The 14,443-nt window shown below is 44.9% G+C and overlaps 1 protein-coding gene across 3 annotated transcripts in view; it reads right to left on the reverse strand.

Annotated features, from left to right (window-relative positions):
- The window catches only part of Ptpn9 (protein tyrosine phosphatase non-receptor type 9), a 73,654-nt gene that overhangs the window by 29,774 nt on the left and 29,437 nt on the right, over nucleotides 1–14,443 (reverse strand). For all 3 annotated transcript variants that reach the window (XM_021250101.2, XM_004872052.3, XM_021250099.2), the window contains exons 2-4: nucleotides 6,105–6,248; nucleotides 3,329–3,418; nucleotides 2,479–2,603 (exon numbers count right to left, since the gene is read on the reverse strand). In XM_021250101.2, the coding sequence (XP_021105760.1) occupies nucleotides 2,479–2,603; nucleotides 3,329–3,418; nucleotides 6,105–6,248 (359 nt within the window). The remainder of the gene's footprint in view (nucleotides 1–2,478; nucleotides 2,604–3,328; nucleotides 3,419–6,104; nucleotides 6,249–14,443) is intronic.

The following is a 14,443-nucleotide window of genomic DNA, read 5'->3' on the forward strand; positions in this document are numbered from 1 at the left end:
GTTCCCACTCTCCAAGCCTTCTGAGGAGGAAGCTTAAAACTGGGTTTCTGAGGGGAAAGGCTTTCATTCATTCTAAGCTAAAGGAGCATTTCAAAGTATCCTTATTCTGTAAAGTAGACCTAACAACCAGTCATAGGAAAGAGGACTGAGAAATTCCACACTTCTGCATGGGGAGCACAGGGCCACTGAGATTACTGGTCCTAACTCCTTAGCAACTTCATTCTCTCTACCTCTTCTTTATCAGGACCAGGGATTGAGCCAAAGGCCTTCACACTGAGCTACATACCCAGTGCTACCCACCTTAAATATTTTTACTTTGAGACCAGGTCTCAAAATATTTTGCCCAGGCTACATCTGAATTTGCAATCCTCTTGCCTCAGGCTCCCAGAGGGCTGAGATTACAGGCAGGTGCAACACTACACCACACTATATACAGCTGCAACTTCTTTTTCAATTTTAATTTATTTATTGACAGTGCTGGGGATCAAACGCAGGGCCTTGCACATGCTAGGCAAATGTTCTCTATCACTGAGCTCTCCTCCCGCCCCTTGGCAACTTTCCTCTTTCAGAATAATGCTGTGCAAGAGGTGTGGCTCTCCTCCAGTTAAGCACCAAGAGCAGAAGCTAAGTGCTACTCGGTGGGTGATGTAACCGAGGCAGAGGCCCACCTCAGATCATTGCTAGGCTACGTTCGACCTGGAAGTCTACAGTCTGAACAGAGTGGCACCTCGCTGGCTCCAGTGCTTCCGATCTCAGCCCTCAATGCAGCCTTCAAACACAAAGGACCAGTGGAGCTGCCAGAACTGTCACATACTGGCAACAGCAGCACCAGGGAAAGAGGAGGTGTGGCAGGAAGGCACACGGCCAGCACCACAACACTGGGAAGAGCAGAGCTAACAGGACTCAGGCCTGGGCGCTCCACAAGTGATGGCTGGAAAACGACAGGCAGCAGTTGTGCTACCACCAGAAACAAAGTCACAGTAGTCCTTTGGCCTTCAGTTTTTTAATCTATAGATTGTAATCCTGTCTAATCTGGAGGGACAGGACATGACTTGGCTGGACAGAACAGGCTGGTTCTTTTTGCTTATGACTGTTATTATCATAAAAATGCCTTTTCAAGGCAGGGCCTGGTGGTATATGCCTGTAATCTCAGCACTTGGGAGGCTGAGGGAGGAAGATAACTGATTTCAAAGCCAGCCTGGGACCAGGATTTAGCTCAGTGGCACCGCACCTGCCTTGCAAGTGCAAGGTCCCAAGTTTGATCCCTGGTACAGAAAAAAAAAACAACACATAAAATACTTCTTACTCTTTGGGCTGGGGATTTACCTCAGTGGTTCCAGCACCTGCCTTGCAAGCGCAAGGTCCTGAGTTCGACCGCTGGTACCAAAAAAAAAAAAAGCCAGCCTGGGCCACACAGTGAATTCAAGGCCAACTTGAACTACACAGCAAGACCCTGTCTCAAAAACTAAACCAAAATAAACCAATACCAAAAAAACCAACAACAAAAAAATGCTTTTGCTTATTAACTTTCTATTTTGGGGCTATTCCCTGAATGATGACTCTCAAAATCCTTGAGCTAAATGGCAATACTTCTATTTTCAGACAAAGAAATTGAGGCCCCAGAGAGATCAGTTTTGTTTTGGTTTTTTCCATGCTAAAGATTGAACCCAGGGCCTTGTACCTGCCAGGAAAATGCTCTATCACTGTGCTACATCCCCAGCCTTGACTTCTTTTTTTTGAGATAGGGTCTCACTAAGTTGTCCAGGCTGCCCTTGAACTTCTGATCCTTCTGCTTCAGTCCCTCAAGCAGCTGGCATTGAAGGTATGTCCCACTACACCTGGTGCCCCAGAGGCTTTGTGTGTATGTGTGTCTCTTTGTATGTTTGTTTGTTTGTTTGAGACGGGGTCTCGAGGTCTCACTATATAGTCTAGATTGGCTTTGAACTCATTATGTAGCCCAGGCTGGCCTTGAACTTATGGTGATTCTCCTGCCTCAGCCTCCCCAGTGCTGGGAATATAGGTGTGTGCTACTGCACCTGGCTCCAGAGGCTACTGATAATAGCAAAAAGAACCAGCACTGGGCTGGGGATTTAGCTCAGTGGTGCTGCAGCCTGCCTCGAAAGCACAAGGTTCCAAGTTCGATCCCCAGTACCAAAAAAAAAAAAAGAACCAGCACTGGTCATTTCCTCCTCCTTCTTTTCCAATAAGTAATTCTCAATGCACTGCCAATTGCTGACAATCAGCTTTCTCAGCTCTGTTACCCTGAAATAGAGCTGAGTTGATAAAGACACAGAATACCCAACATCCTGATAGTACCTTGAAACACACCACACCCCAGGAACAGGCTGCTTCCTACTGATAGCACTGCCCAGGGTGAATCCTCAGGCAGGGTGAAGGCACTGTGGAATTTAATCATGTCAAAAACTGTCACTTTCCTATCTGGAGATGCGCAACCTACAAGATAAGGATAGTGCTCACCTATCAACAGCCCTGTCCAGCAAGTAAAACAGCGCCTGGAGGACCACGTGTTGGACCGACTTGTGGGGATGGTGCAGCCTGGCAGTGAAGAGGGCGATGGAGGCTCCTGTGGGATCCCGCACATTCTATAGCAAAGAAAGCAGGAAATATTCAAAAGTCAAATGGGAAATGCAACTATCACTAGGGCTTCTACCCTGGAAGAACACTTGCAGCATGAAGAGAAGGGTGGTGGCAATGCTTCCCCAATCTGCCTCTTCCCAAAAAGGGAAGAAAGTTAGGATCATCCCAGGCCTAATTCTCTCAGTGTCCTCTGGACTATATTCTTGTGGTAAGAAAAAAAAAAAAAATCACATTTTCTTGGCTCTTAAACTGCAGAGCAATCAAAGGATGGTTCTGCACTGGCTTTGTAACTAATTTCCCAGGCAGGATGGAAAAAAAGGCAGCAGCAACAGACAATACAACAGGATCACAGTCCCCATCTTCCTGCTTACCTTAGAGGCCCAGAGGTCCTAACAATGGATTGCCATTAAATGGGACAGGATGTGTCTTAGCACACCAACCTCAAGGCCCTGACTAATCTTCCCAGATCAATGATGAAATTCTGTGGGTCTACCACACATTAGATTTTCCATAATCCAATTATTGAGCTATTATTCGTAATTCTAATAACTACAGTTAGTGGTAATTCAGTTATTACTACAATTCTGTGCCAAGCTGCATGGCTACTTCACATCTGCTCCTGACTGTGGCTAAGGTACCCAGAAAAAATATCCAAGCCGGACGACCGCTCCAACAGTTTCTGCAACAAGGAAGGACCAACTCATGACAAGATGGGTCCATGAAGACTCACCAGGATGGTGAACTTCCCACTAAGGATCTCGGAACGGAGAGGTTCCTCATGAGGTTTCAGCTTCACGATGCCTTCCTTCCTTCGTGTCTCCTGAAAAAGAAGCACAGCAAGATGAAGTAGTATGAAAACACTGCATATCCAAGCTAGCCTCATGTGACCCCCGAATCTCAGCGATAAGGAAGAGTTGGGAGCAGAAAGTCAACCCAACTGGGTATTCCTCTGGAGCCTCCTTCCATGTCAACTACATGTCATCAGAATTCCTATCTATGGGCCAGGGACTTAGCTCAGTGGTTTTCCCGGCTGCTGTGCAAGCACTAGGACTCAAATTCAATCCCCGGTACCAAAAAAAAAAAAAAAAAAAAAGAATTCCTATCTAGTAGCTGGGTGTGGTGTCCCACATCTATAATCCTAGCACTTGGAAGGCTGAGGCAGGAGGATTGCCACAAATTCAAGGCCAGCCTGAATTACATAGCAAGACTGTGTCTCAACAAAACAAAATGACCCATATATAACATGAGGGGGTAGAATCAAAGTTCTTACTTAAACACACAGCAGCACTGACCTTGATTGGGACACTGAGATGGGGACCAACAATGTCTGGAGCCTGCACCCACACACAGCTGCCCAGCTGAGGCCTCTGTCTTACAGGAGCTCTCTCTACTGACCTCCCCTCCAACTGCAGCCCTGAGACTTCCTTCTGCTCACCTCTGCACTGGGTGCTCCTCACTCGCTCCCAGCTCCCTCGAACTCACCCTACTGCAGTCTGATTTCCTCCCAATCCAGCCATGATGCTCAAAGTTCCTGCTGCAGCCAGCGGGACCTTCATATCACTGATCCAGTGGACATTTCCAGTCCTCCCCTTACATGACAAGCTTGATCAGGCATATTATCTTCCTCTGGAGACACTTGCTATCTCCTACTCTGTACAAAACCCCTCTCTTGTTACTGTCTACTCCCAAGCTCCCTTTGTGAGCATTTTTTTCTGCAAAGAAAGAAATTCATTCTGCAAATACTTACAGAGTAATTATCATGTGCCTGGCAGTAAGCCAAGTGCCTGGTAAATAAAACACATCAGGTCTTTGCTTATCATCTTCTCTGATCATCCCTAGAATCAAATTCAAGTGCCTTCAGAGGTGAGGCAGCAGCCAGGACTACATAAGTGGTGGATTGCAGGGGAGAGCAGGCCCTACCCAAAGCATTCTAATCTAACTTTCAGAATGATATTGAGCCGAAAAAAGCACAAAGTCTGAGGTGAGCATTGAACCCTACACATCTTCTGTTCCTCACACCCTCTCAGACATCGACCACCCTTCCCATGGCTCCAGTATTCAGTTCTGGATATTCAGTACTTTCAGCATGCTTAGATCTCTATTTTCATTGCAGAGGCTTGTTTCTCCTCTTTATGATACTGGAAATTGAAACCAAGGCTTTTGCACTGAGATATACCCCCAGTCGTTTAATTTGATAAGAATCTTGCCAAGGTGGTAAACTGCCTGGCTGCAATCCTCCTGCCTCAGCCTCCCAGAATGCTGGGATTAGATTACATGTGCACACCACCACCAAGCTAGACCAGAGTTCTTTTCTGAATCCTAGACTGATATTCCTGCTGCTTTGAGGACAAGGCTATTTGAGTATCCCAAAGATGCTTCAAACTAAACTGTTGTCTCCTCTCTACACACTTCAGTGTCTTCTCATTAGTGAACATTGTTGCCATTCGTCCTGTCATGATGGGGTCTGCAGTGTGCCCCAGAGCCTCATATGCTCAGCATCCTTGGGTCCTTTCCACTCCTCAGCTCTTAGTTTAAAAGTCACTTCCTAGAGGAAGGCTTCCTTGACCTGCCTAACTACAGAACCAGCGCTGCCTTACAGCAATACTATACCTGTTTACTCTCTCCTTCTCAACAGTAACCTCTGCACCTGGAACATAGTAGGTATAAAATAAACATCTGCTAAATAAATGAATAAATACTGAATGAGCTGACCCACAAGGTAGGCAGAAGTGAGCCTGAGTCCTAAGCTTATTCTAGTAGTCATCCCCATTTTTTTTTATTTATGAAGATTTTATATCTCTTCAGAAGGATTTCTTGACCCCAAAGTGACATAACATAGTTTTTTCTTTTCTTTCTTTCTTTTTTTTTTTGAAAGAGGGTGTTTCTTTGAAGTCCAGGCTGCCCAGGCTGGCCTCAAACTCATGGTGATCCTCCTGCCTCAGCCTCCTAAGGGCTTGGATTCCAAGTGTAAGCCACCATGCCCAGCCAGTGTCTTTCCAATAATGCTGCCAACTAAGAAATCAAACATAAATACAGAATCAAAGGCTATAATGACAGCTTCAAATTGAGCCCCCTTTAAAAAACAAAAATAAAAAATAAAGTAAAATACGGATGGAGCTCTATTGCATACTGGTACTACTAAGATAAGGACAAAGCATTACAGTTGCCCTTTTTTCCCTCAGGGCTAAAGCCCCTTTCCTGAACTCCCTAATCGGCAGATGCCAGGTCTCTAAAAATCCCAGAGTCAGTGGAGCAGGTGCCTGGGAGCCACCAAAAAGAGTTCAGACACAAACTCCAGCAGAGTGTGCCAACATCCAGCCCCCAGGCTGATGTCAGGCTTATTCGTAGTCTCTAGTCCAACTCAGGGCACAAAAGTGGGGTTTTAAGTGGCTGCTCCCAGATTCAGCTATCTCTAGGGTTCCTGGATACAGATCCACTTTTCCTGGTGGGGCAGAAGAACTGCAAGAGAAGCCCAGTGCCACAAGCCGCCCACCCAAGCCACGTACCCTGTACGAGTGGAACAGCTCGATGGCCCGGAGCACATCAAACTTCCTGGCCATGAGGAACTTGACGGCCACGTTCCAAGAGAGTGGGGAAACGTTGTACTGAACAGTCCACTTGTTAATCTCTTCAAGAAACTGCTTGGTGGCCTATTGACAAAGAAAGTAAGAATACTTAGTAAGAAGAGAATATATTCAAAACAAGCAGGCAAAAACTATTATTCTTTCCCCAAGTAAGTAAGATTGAATCCCATGTTTACTATGGCATGGGGGTTAGGGGACAGGAAAAGACAAGAGGGAGAAACAGGTTTGAAACCAAACACAATTAAAATTCATGAACACAATAAGGCCAGAAGCCAGAGTCAGATTCAAATAGCAGGACTTAGCTAAAACAATGAAGGGGAGACCAGCTCACAAATGAGATGTAAATTACTGGCCTCAAAGCCAAACAAACCAAAGCAGAAAAATTTTGTGTTTTGTTTCTGAAAGGAAAGAGGTGGCTGGGCCCTCTGAAGGCCTATTGCATAATGCAGTGTAGCACAGCAGCCCCAGCTGCTGCTTCACCCTGCAAGCCAAACAGACATAGGAAAACAAGGATAAATGGTTTTGCCTTAAATTAGCAGAACCATTTGACAGCACCAAAACTATTAGAAAGAACTGAACAAATCAAAAGGCCAACTGTTCTTTGTGCTGACTGACCCCACAGGACCTCATCCGGCTTTAGGTGCAGGCCACTCAGCCAGGACACCAGACCCTTCTGGACACCAGTGTCCTTCTGGACAGAGGCCTGGGAGAGGGAGCTGATATGGAAAAAGGGGGCACATTTTCATCTTTACCCCTGACCTCAAGCTGGCAATATACCTCTTTCTAGAACTATTACTAGCCCTGTTCCTCCTTGCATCATAAACCATTTCTGCTCCAGTCAAACTGCCCTACTGAGTCTTTCTTTTAGAATGACTTAAATCAAGACTTTGTGCATGTACATTTGATTTTCTAAAAGCCTTCTGCATGGCTATTCTGTCTCTTCCATCCAGAAATTTTTCTCAGCTAGTAGTCTACCATGTGATCAACTTGATGAAAATTTTGAATTTTAATCATAACCCTACTACTACCAGTCAGCTTACAGTGAGGATGTATTTATCCATATCAAGAACCTATTATTTGTTAAACAAATTCCTGTGATAAGCAGTATATATCATACAAAAATGAAGTTTGCTTCAAAGGGTGTAAGACCAACTTCCTGTGTGACCATGGGCAAGGTAAACCTCTCTTCACTAATTTTTCAGTTGAAAAATAAGAGGAGAAAGGGTAACAGTAATGACCTACTTCAGAGACTTGGGGAGAGGTCCCACCTTACACACACAATCCAAACTGTTTAAACAGCAAACAGACTGGATTCAGACTCAGCACCACCTCCCACAGAGCCCCTGATCCACCCCCCATTTCTAGGAAAGGACAAGGGGAAGTGCCTCAGAGGGCTATGCCTGAAATTCTGAGCCTTCCAGCTGTGGTGCTGTACTTAACGCCACCTGGAAAGAAGTGCAGCAAAGCCAACAGGCACACAGCATGGAAAAAGACAGGGAATAAAAAAGGCCAAGAAGAAAAGTTTTCAGATACCCGAGCCCTAAACCAGCTGAGCCAGACCAAAGCAGAGTCCTGGAGAAGAAAGCAGCACAAATCCAGAATGTGACCCTAGAAAAAGGCTCTGTGGCCCCTGTGGGGTGAGTGGCCAGCATTAAAATGAGCAACAAAAAGGGGGTGGGGATTTTGCTCAGTGGTTCTGCCTCCTGCCTCACAAGCATAAGGACCCGAGTTTGATCCCCCATACCAAAAGAGAGAGGGAGAGAGAGAGAGACAGAGAGAGAGAGAGAGAGAGAGACAGAGAGAGAGAGAGAGAAAGGAAGGAAAGAAAAGAAGAGGGTACACAAAGATCCCGGGAAGAGAACTCAGTCAGTCAGGAAGTCCTCGAAAAACTCTGTAAATGGTATCAGTGTTTCAGTGAACGTATTATCTTGTCAACCCAGCCCTCTAGTGGGCTCCTCTGATACTGCTTACACACCACTAGAATAATCAAACACATTTGTCCACAGGGCCTAGCTGAGTATGTCATGTTTCTAACAAAAATAACAAACAACCCAGCTACTCAGGAGGCTGAGGCAGTAGGACAGCAAGTTTGAGGCCAACCTGGGCAATTCAGACCCTGTCTCAAAATAAAATTGTTTAAAAAGGACAGGTATGTAGTTTAGTGGTAGAATGCTTGCCTAACATGTATGAGGCCCAGGGTTCAATTCCTACTACTGCAAAAAATGATGACAATGAAGAGGTACATCAATGTACAGGTAAGACAGGGAAATCAAAATGACCAGGAAGTGACAGGAGTTCATCACATATCCAACTGTAAAGATGATTTTTCACTTTTCACAGATAAACTATGGCCAAATAAAATAAAGGTTTGAAGGTTTCACACACTTCTTTCCAAGTACATCTTGCCTTTTAAAAAAAATTTTTGTTGTTTTTTTCAAGACAGGGTCTTCCTATGTAGTCCAGACTGGCCTCGAACTCACAGCAATCCTCCTGCCCCTGCCTCCCGAGTACTAAGATTTCAGGTATGCACCACAACACCCAGCTGGCTTCTTTTTTAATAAACTCGATACTGCAAAGTTCACGTCCTGAGCTCCCAAGAGCTGCTGCCTTGAGGTGACCTCTGTCCCACCCCACCCCACCCCCGTGACCCCCTCCCCTGCTGTCAGGATGTTATTGTTGGCTTTCAGTATGGAAATAATTCCTCCTGGTTTGACCTAAGCAGGCCTTACATGCAGAGTCCCGTGTCCGGTAAACAGTGCTGCAATATTTACAGACAGCACACGGGCCACCTATTCTGCTCAGCTCAGATTCACCTTCTGCACCCTATGGTGCTGGGAGAGATACAGACCCATGGAATCAGGAAGGACAGTTGCCTCATCAACAACCCAAGCCCAACACAATGGCACAGACCTGGAATCCAGCTACTTGAGAGGCTGAGGAGAGAAGGCAGAAAGTTTGAGACCATCCTGGGCAACTAGTGAGACTGTTTCAAAATTAAAAATTAGAAGGGTTGGGGAATGTAGCTCAGTGGTAGAGAACTTGTCTAGTATACACAAGGCCCTGGGTTCAACCACCATACTCTAAATATAAAAACAAATTTTTAGGGCCGAGGATTTAGCTCAGTGGTTCCGGCGCCTGCCTTGCAAGCGCAAGGTCCCAAGTTCAATCCCCGGTACCAAAAAAAACCCACAAATTTTTAAATCATCAACAGCTTTTCTCTATTGATCAGATTTCTGTTTACTCACAGATTAAGCATAACCACTACAAGTCCCAGCAACTTAAATGAGCAACACACTCTACAGAAGGGATAACTGAAATTCTTCAAACTAGTATTCCGTGTATTTTCTGGTGAAAGACAGAATGAGTCAAACAATGAGTCACAGCTTAGAAAATATTTCAGCTCAAGGTCAGTGGTTTGACTCTACCCAAGCTTCTAAGGAACCACAGTTGTTAACACCTGGCAGCCGAGGACTGGTCACAGTTCAAACAGCTTTGGTCTTCCTTTGGAAAACATCTATACTGATGTTCAGAAAAAAATAACACTACTACTTACAACCCTCTTCTACCAGCTTTCCTGATAAGGGTCAGATCTGTTTCACCGTGGTCAAAAGGCTCACTCTAATTATGTACTTCTCCCACAATCACGTTTAAATAAATGAAAACAAGTTTCCTGACCTTGGCCATGAAGCTGAAAAAGGCGCTACAAAGAGCTGAGAGAGCCGTCAGCTGAGCAGGCGCCAATCTGGGCACCACCCACTGGTGCTGAGACAATGGCATCAGAGAAACGTACACGGTGTCCTTGGGTCACATGAGACTCAGAACAGCTACACTGTGGAGATGAGCTCAGGCGGGGCCAGCCAGCCAGAAGGAAAATGATCTGGCTGGGCCTCAGCGCTCCAGAACAACCTGGGAGACAGCAAAGAGTCAGACCTACAAAACCTTGCTTTTCATCATACCACAGTGATAAATGCACACCCATGTTTATAGTGGCAATCTGTAATAGCTAAATCTTGGAAACAGCCCAAATGCCCACCAACTGATGAATGGATAAAGAAGATGTGGGGTTTTTTAATACAATGGAGTACTACTCAGCCATAAAGAAGGATAAGCTTGCGATATTTCCAGCTAAATGGATGCACCTTGAGGCAATACACTTAGCTGAAATAAATCATACACATGTTTAAATACCGAATTGTTTCTCTGGTGAGAGAAACTAAAAGTATAAATAAGGACCAAAATGTATACTAGATATTGAAAAATGGGAAGAAAATGTTCAAATGAGAAGGGGAAAAAGGGAAGGGGGAGAGGGAAAGAAAGGAAGGGACAAGAAAAAAAGAATATAAGGGAAAAAAATGGAAACAAAGCTTTTGTAAATAAGGAGGGGATGTGGGGTTGAAGAGAGGAGAGTAGAAGGGGAAAAAAGAAGAAGCAAAATATATTGTGTTCAAATTCTCTATGTGAATGTTATCACTATGTATATCTAAAATGTGCCAATACAAAAAAAAAAAAGGAAAAGAAAAAAACCAAAAACTTGCTTTTAGCCAGGTGTGGTAGTGCACCTTGTAATCCCAGCACTCAGGAGAGGCTGAGGTAGGAGGATCACTTCAAGTGAGTTCAAGGTAGCCTGGACTACATAGTAAGACCCTGTCTGAGAAGGGGAAGAGGGGGACTGTCTTAGTTACTTTTTGCATTACTGAGACAAAATACCCAATACTCAAGTTAAAGGAGGAAAGGATTATTTTAGCTCACAGTTTGTAGACGTTTCAGCCAATAATCGGCTGGCTCCAACACAGGGGGGCACGGCAGAGGGGCACAGGAGAAACAGTCCATGGAGAGAAGGCAGAAAGCAGCGAGCAGTGGGCAGCCTTCTTTCTGTCCCTTTATATCCCATCCAGACTACAAGCCTTTTGGGTGGTGCCACCCACACTCAGGGAGGGGCTTTCCATTACCCACACCCAGAACAACTAAACCAACCAGTAGACTAATCCAACTATCAGGCCCTTAATCCACATTCATACACCCTAGATCCAGCCACCTCCAAAAAGCTCCACCTATGAGTGCATAAGGCTTTGAGGGGACAGCTAGATACAAGCCTCAACAAGGACCTTGAAATACATAGAAAACATCTGCCTCCTGAGATATCACCCACCTCTACGCTAAGGAGCAGACATGTCTGGCGTGGATTTGGGAGTCAGAAAGAACCTGTCCTCTTACTCACTGCCATGTGCTACCAGACACATCACTCACCACTTTGAGCCTCAATCTCCTCATCTGGGAAGATGAGGTCGGGGCAGATGACCAAGGAGAAAGCCCCCAAGCTGCAACTGTGCGGGTGGTCCCCAGTGCATGACTGCGTATTCTCTCTATACTCTGATCGTTCCATAGTTAGCCTGTATCAGTTCAATTTTTCAATGCACTTTATCCAGAAACATAAATGTAATTAGAAACTCCAGAATGTGTTCCACTGCAACAAAGAAGTCTTTAAAAGAGCAATTCCATTCAGCACACACCTGATCCCTGCACTCTGGGAGGCTGAGGCAGGAGGATCACAAGTCTCAGCCCATCTTGGACAATTTAGGCTGGGTATGAAGCTCAGTACAAAGGCCCTAGGTTCACGCCTAGTAATGCAAAAAGAAAGAACTCTTCCTTGTTGAAGCCTGCCTTTCCATTGGATGGCACTCAGCAGGAGCCTTCACCATATTTGATCACACCTGATAAAGACACTTGGGAAAAAGGACTTCCAAAAGTGCTTCAGGAAGAGATAAAAATGATAGGGAAAGCATGTTCAAAACATGGGGGTATATTCTGAGAGGGATTATGGCAATGTGTCTTGCTATAATAATAATTTTTTAAGATTTAAACATTCACCATGTATTCTTTTTCCCAGTACCAGGGATCGAACTCAGGACCTTGAGCCTGCCAGGCAGGTGCAGCACCACCGAGCTAAATTCCCAGCCCTCATTCACCCTGTATCTTGATCATACCTCATAAATTCTCTGCCACTGAACTGCATCCTCAGCCCCTCTTGTTGGGTGGAGGGACCAACAATATAGGAAATTAGTAAAAGACAATTATTTTAATTTGGTACTGATTATCCAATAGAAATGTAAATAGCCAAGCCCAATGGCACACACCTATAATCCCAGCTACTTGGGAGACTGAGGCAGAGGGAATGTAAGTCTGACCCTAGCCTGGGCAATTTGCCAAGGCCCTGTCTCAAAATAAAAAATACAATGGGATGGGGATACAGCTCAGTGGTAGAGGGTTCCAGGGCTTGTTCTCTAATATTGGGAAAAAAAGAAATTAAAAAACCTAAATAGCCATCACACTAAACAGTGAAACATCAGAAAATAATTCTCTCTCTTTTTAGACAGGTGGGTTTTTTTTCTATTAAAGACAAAAGCTTAAAATTTTTTTTGAGACAGGGTCTCATTGTGTAGTTCAGGCTAGCCTTGAATTCACTATGTAGCCCAGGCTGGCCACCATGCCTAGCAGAAGCTTAAAATAAAAAAAAAAAAAGGGCCGAGTATTTAGCTCAGTGGTTCTGCTGCCTGCCTTGCAAGCGAAAGGTCCTGAGTTCAATCCCCAGTACCAAAAAAAAAAAAAAGATGAAAGCTGTGTGTGGTGGCACAGGCCTGTAATCCCAGCACTGGGGAGGCTGAGGCAGAAGGACTGCCTTAAATTTGAGGCCAGCCTATGCTATATAGTGAGTTCAAGACCAGCCTAAACTACTCTAAAAAAAATTTACCTTTCTTAATATGAAAATATGATCTTATATGGAGAAAACATTAAAGATAGCCAGGCATGACGGTAATCCTAGCTACTTGGGAGGCTGAGGCAAGAGGATCGCAAGTTCAAGGCTAGGCAGGGCAAAACCTTGTCTCAACATTTACAAAGGGCTTGGGCCCGGGATTTAGCTCAGTGGTTCCACAGCCTGCCTCGCAAGCGCAAGGACAAGAGTTCGATCACCAGTACCAAAAAAAAAAAGTTTACAAAGGGCTAGAGATAGCAGCACAGAGGCAGAAGATTTGCCTGTCTTGTATGCATGAGGCCCAGAATTGAATCCCCAGTACAGAGAGAGAGAGAGAGAGAGGGAGAGAGAGAGAGAGAGAGAGAGAGAGAGAGACATATCTTAGATTCTACAAAAAAGTCTATGGCAACTAATAAATGGGCTGGGGAGGCTGAGGCCTGTTTGGGATACATAGTGAAACCCTGTCTTAAAAAGAAAAAAAAGTAGAATAAATGAATTTATCAAAGTTACAGGATAAAAGTCAATACACAAAAATCAATTGCATTTCACACTAACACTGAACAATTTGAAAAGGAAATTACAAAAAGTTACACCTACAATGTCATCAGAAAGAATAAAATACTTAGAAATGAGTCCGTGCCCACCCAGGGACACCACTTCCAACTTTGGGGCCAGGGATTTAGGTCAGTGGTGCCTCGCCTGCCTCGAAAGTGCAAGGTCCTGAGTTCAATCCCTAGTACCAAAAAAAAATAAAGTGATGACAACTACAAAACATTTCCTGAGCCAGGGATTTAGCTCAGTGGTTCCGCTGCCTGCCTGGCAAGCACAAGGTCCGGAGTTCAATCCCCATACCAAAAAAAAAAACATTTGCTGAAAGAAACACAAGCAGGTAACCCATTCTGGACCTCTACTGTCTCCCAGGAGCTATTCTTATTCCCCATCCTGTTACCCAGTAAATTTTCCTACTTTAAAAAAAAAAAAGAAACACAAGCAATAATAAGTGGAACACACCCGTGTTCATGAGCAGGAAGACTTAATGTCCTTAAACTCCCAGCCAGGGGTGGAGGTGCATATTTGTGATCCCAGCACTTGGAAGGCTGAGCCCGGCAGATTGAAAATTCAAGTCCCGCCTGGGCAATTTAGCCAGACCCTGTCTCAAAACAAAAATAAAAAGGGGAGCCAGGTGTTGTGACACACGCCTCCCTGTAAATCCATCACTCTGGGAAACTGAGGCAGGAAGATAAAAAATTTGAGCCCAGCTGGGGCAAATGGGTGACTTCGTAAGACCGTGTCTCAAAAGGGAAAGAGGGAAAAAAAAAAAAAAGGGAAAGAGGGCTGGGGATGCAACTTGGTGAGAAAGGCATGTGGTCAGTCAATCCCCAGGGTCACACAGAAATAAAGATTAGCAGAAGTTGAGTGTGGTGGCGCATGTCTTAATCCCAGCACTCAGGAGGCTGAGGCAGGAAGATCGCTGTTCGAGGCCATCCCAGGAGGTTATTCCTCAGGGGAG

Source organism: Heterocephalus glaber, unplaced genomic scaffold (assembly GCF_053883595.1).
Source record: "Heterocephalus glaber isolate CG9 unplaced genomic scaffold, H.glaber_assembly_v1.0 deba00001140, whole genome shotgun sequence".
NCBI lineage: Eukaryota > Metazoa > Chordata > Mammalia > Rodentia > Bathyergidae > Heterocephalus > Heterocephalus glaber.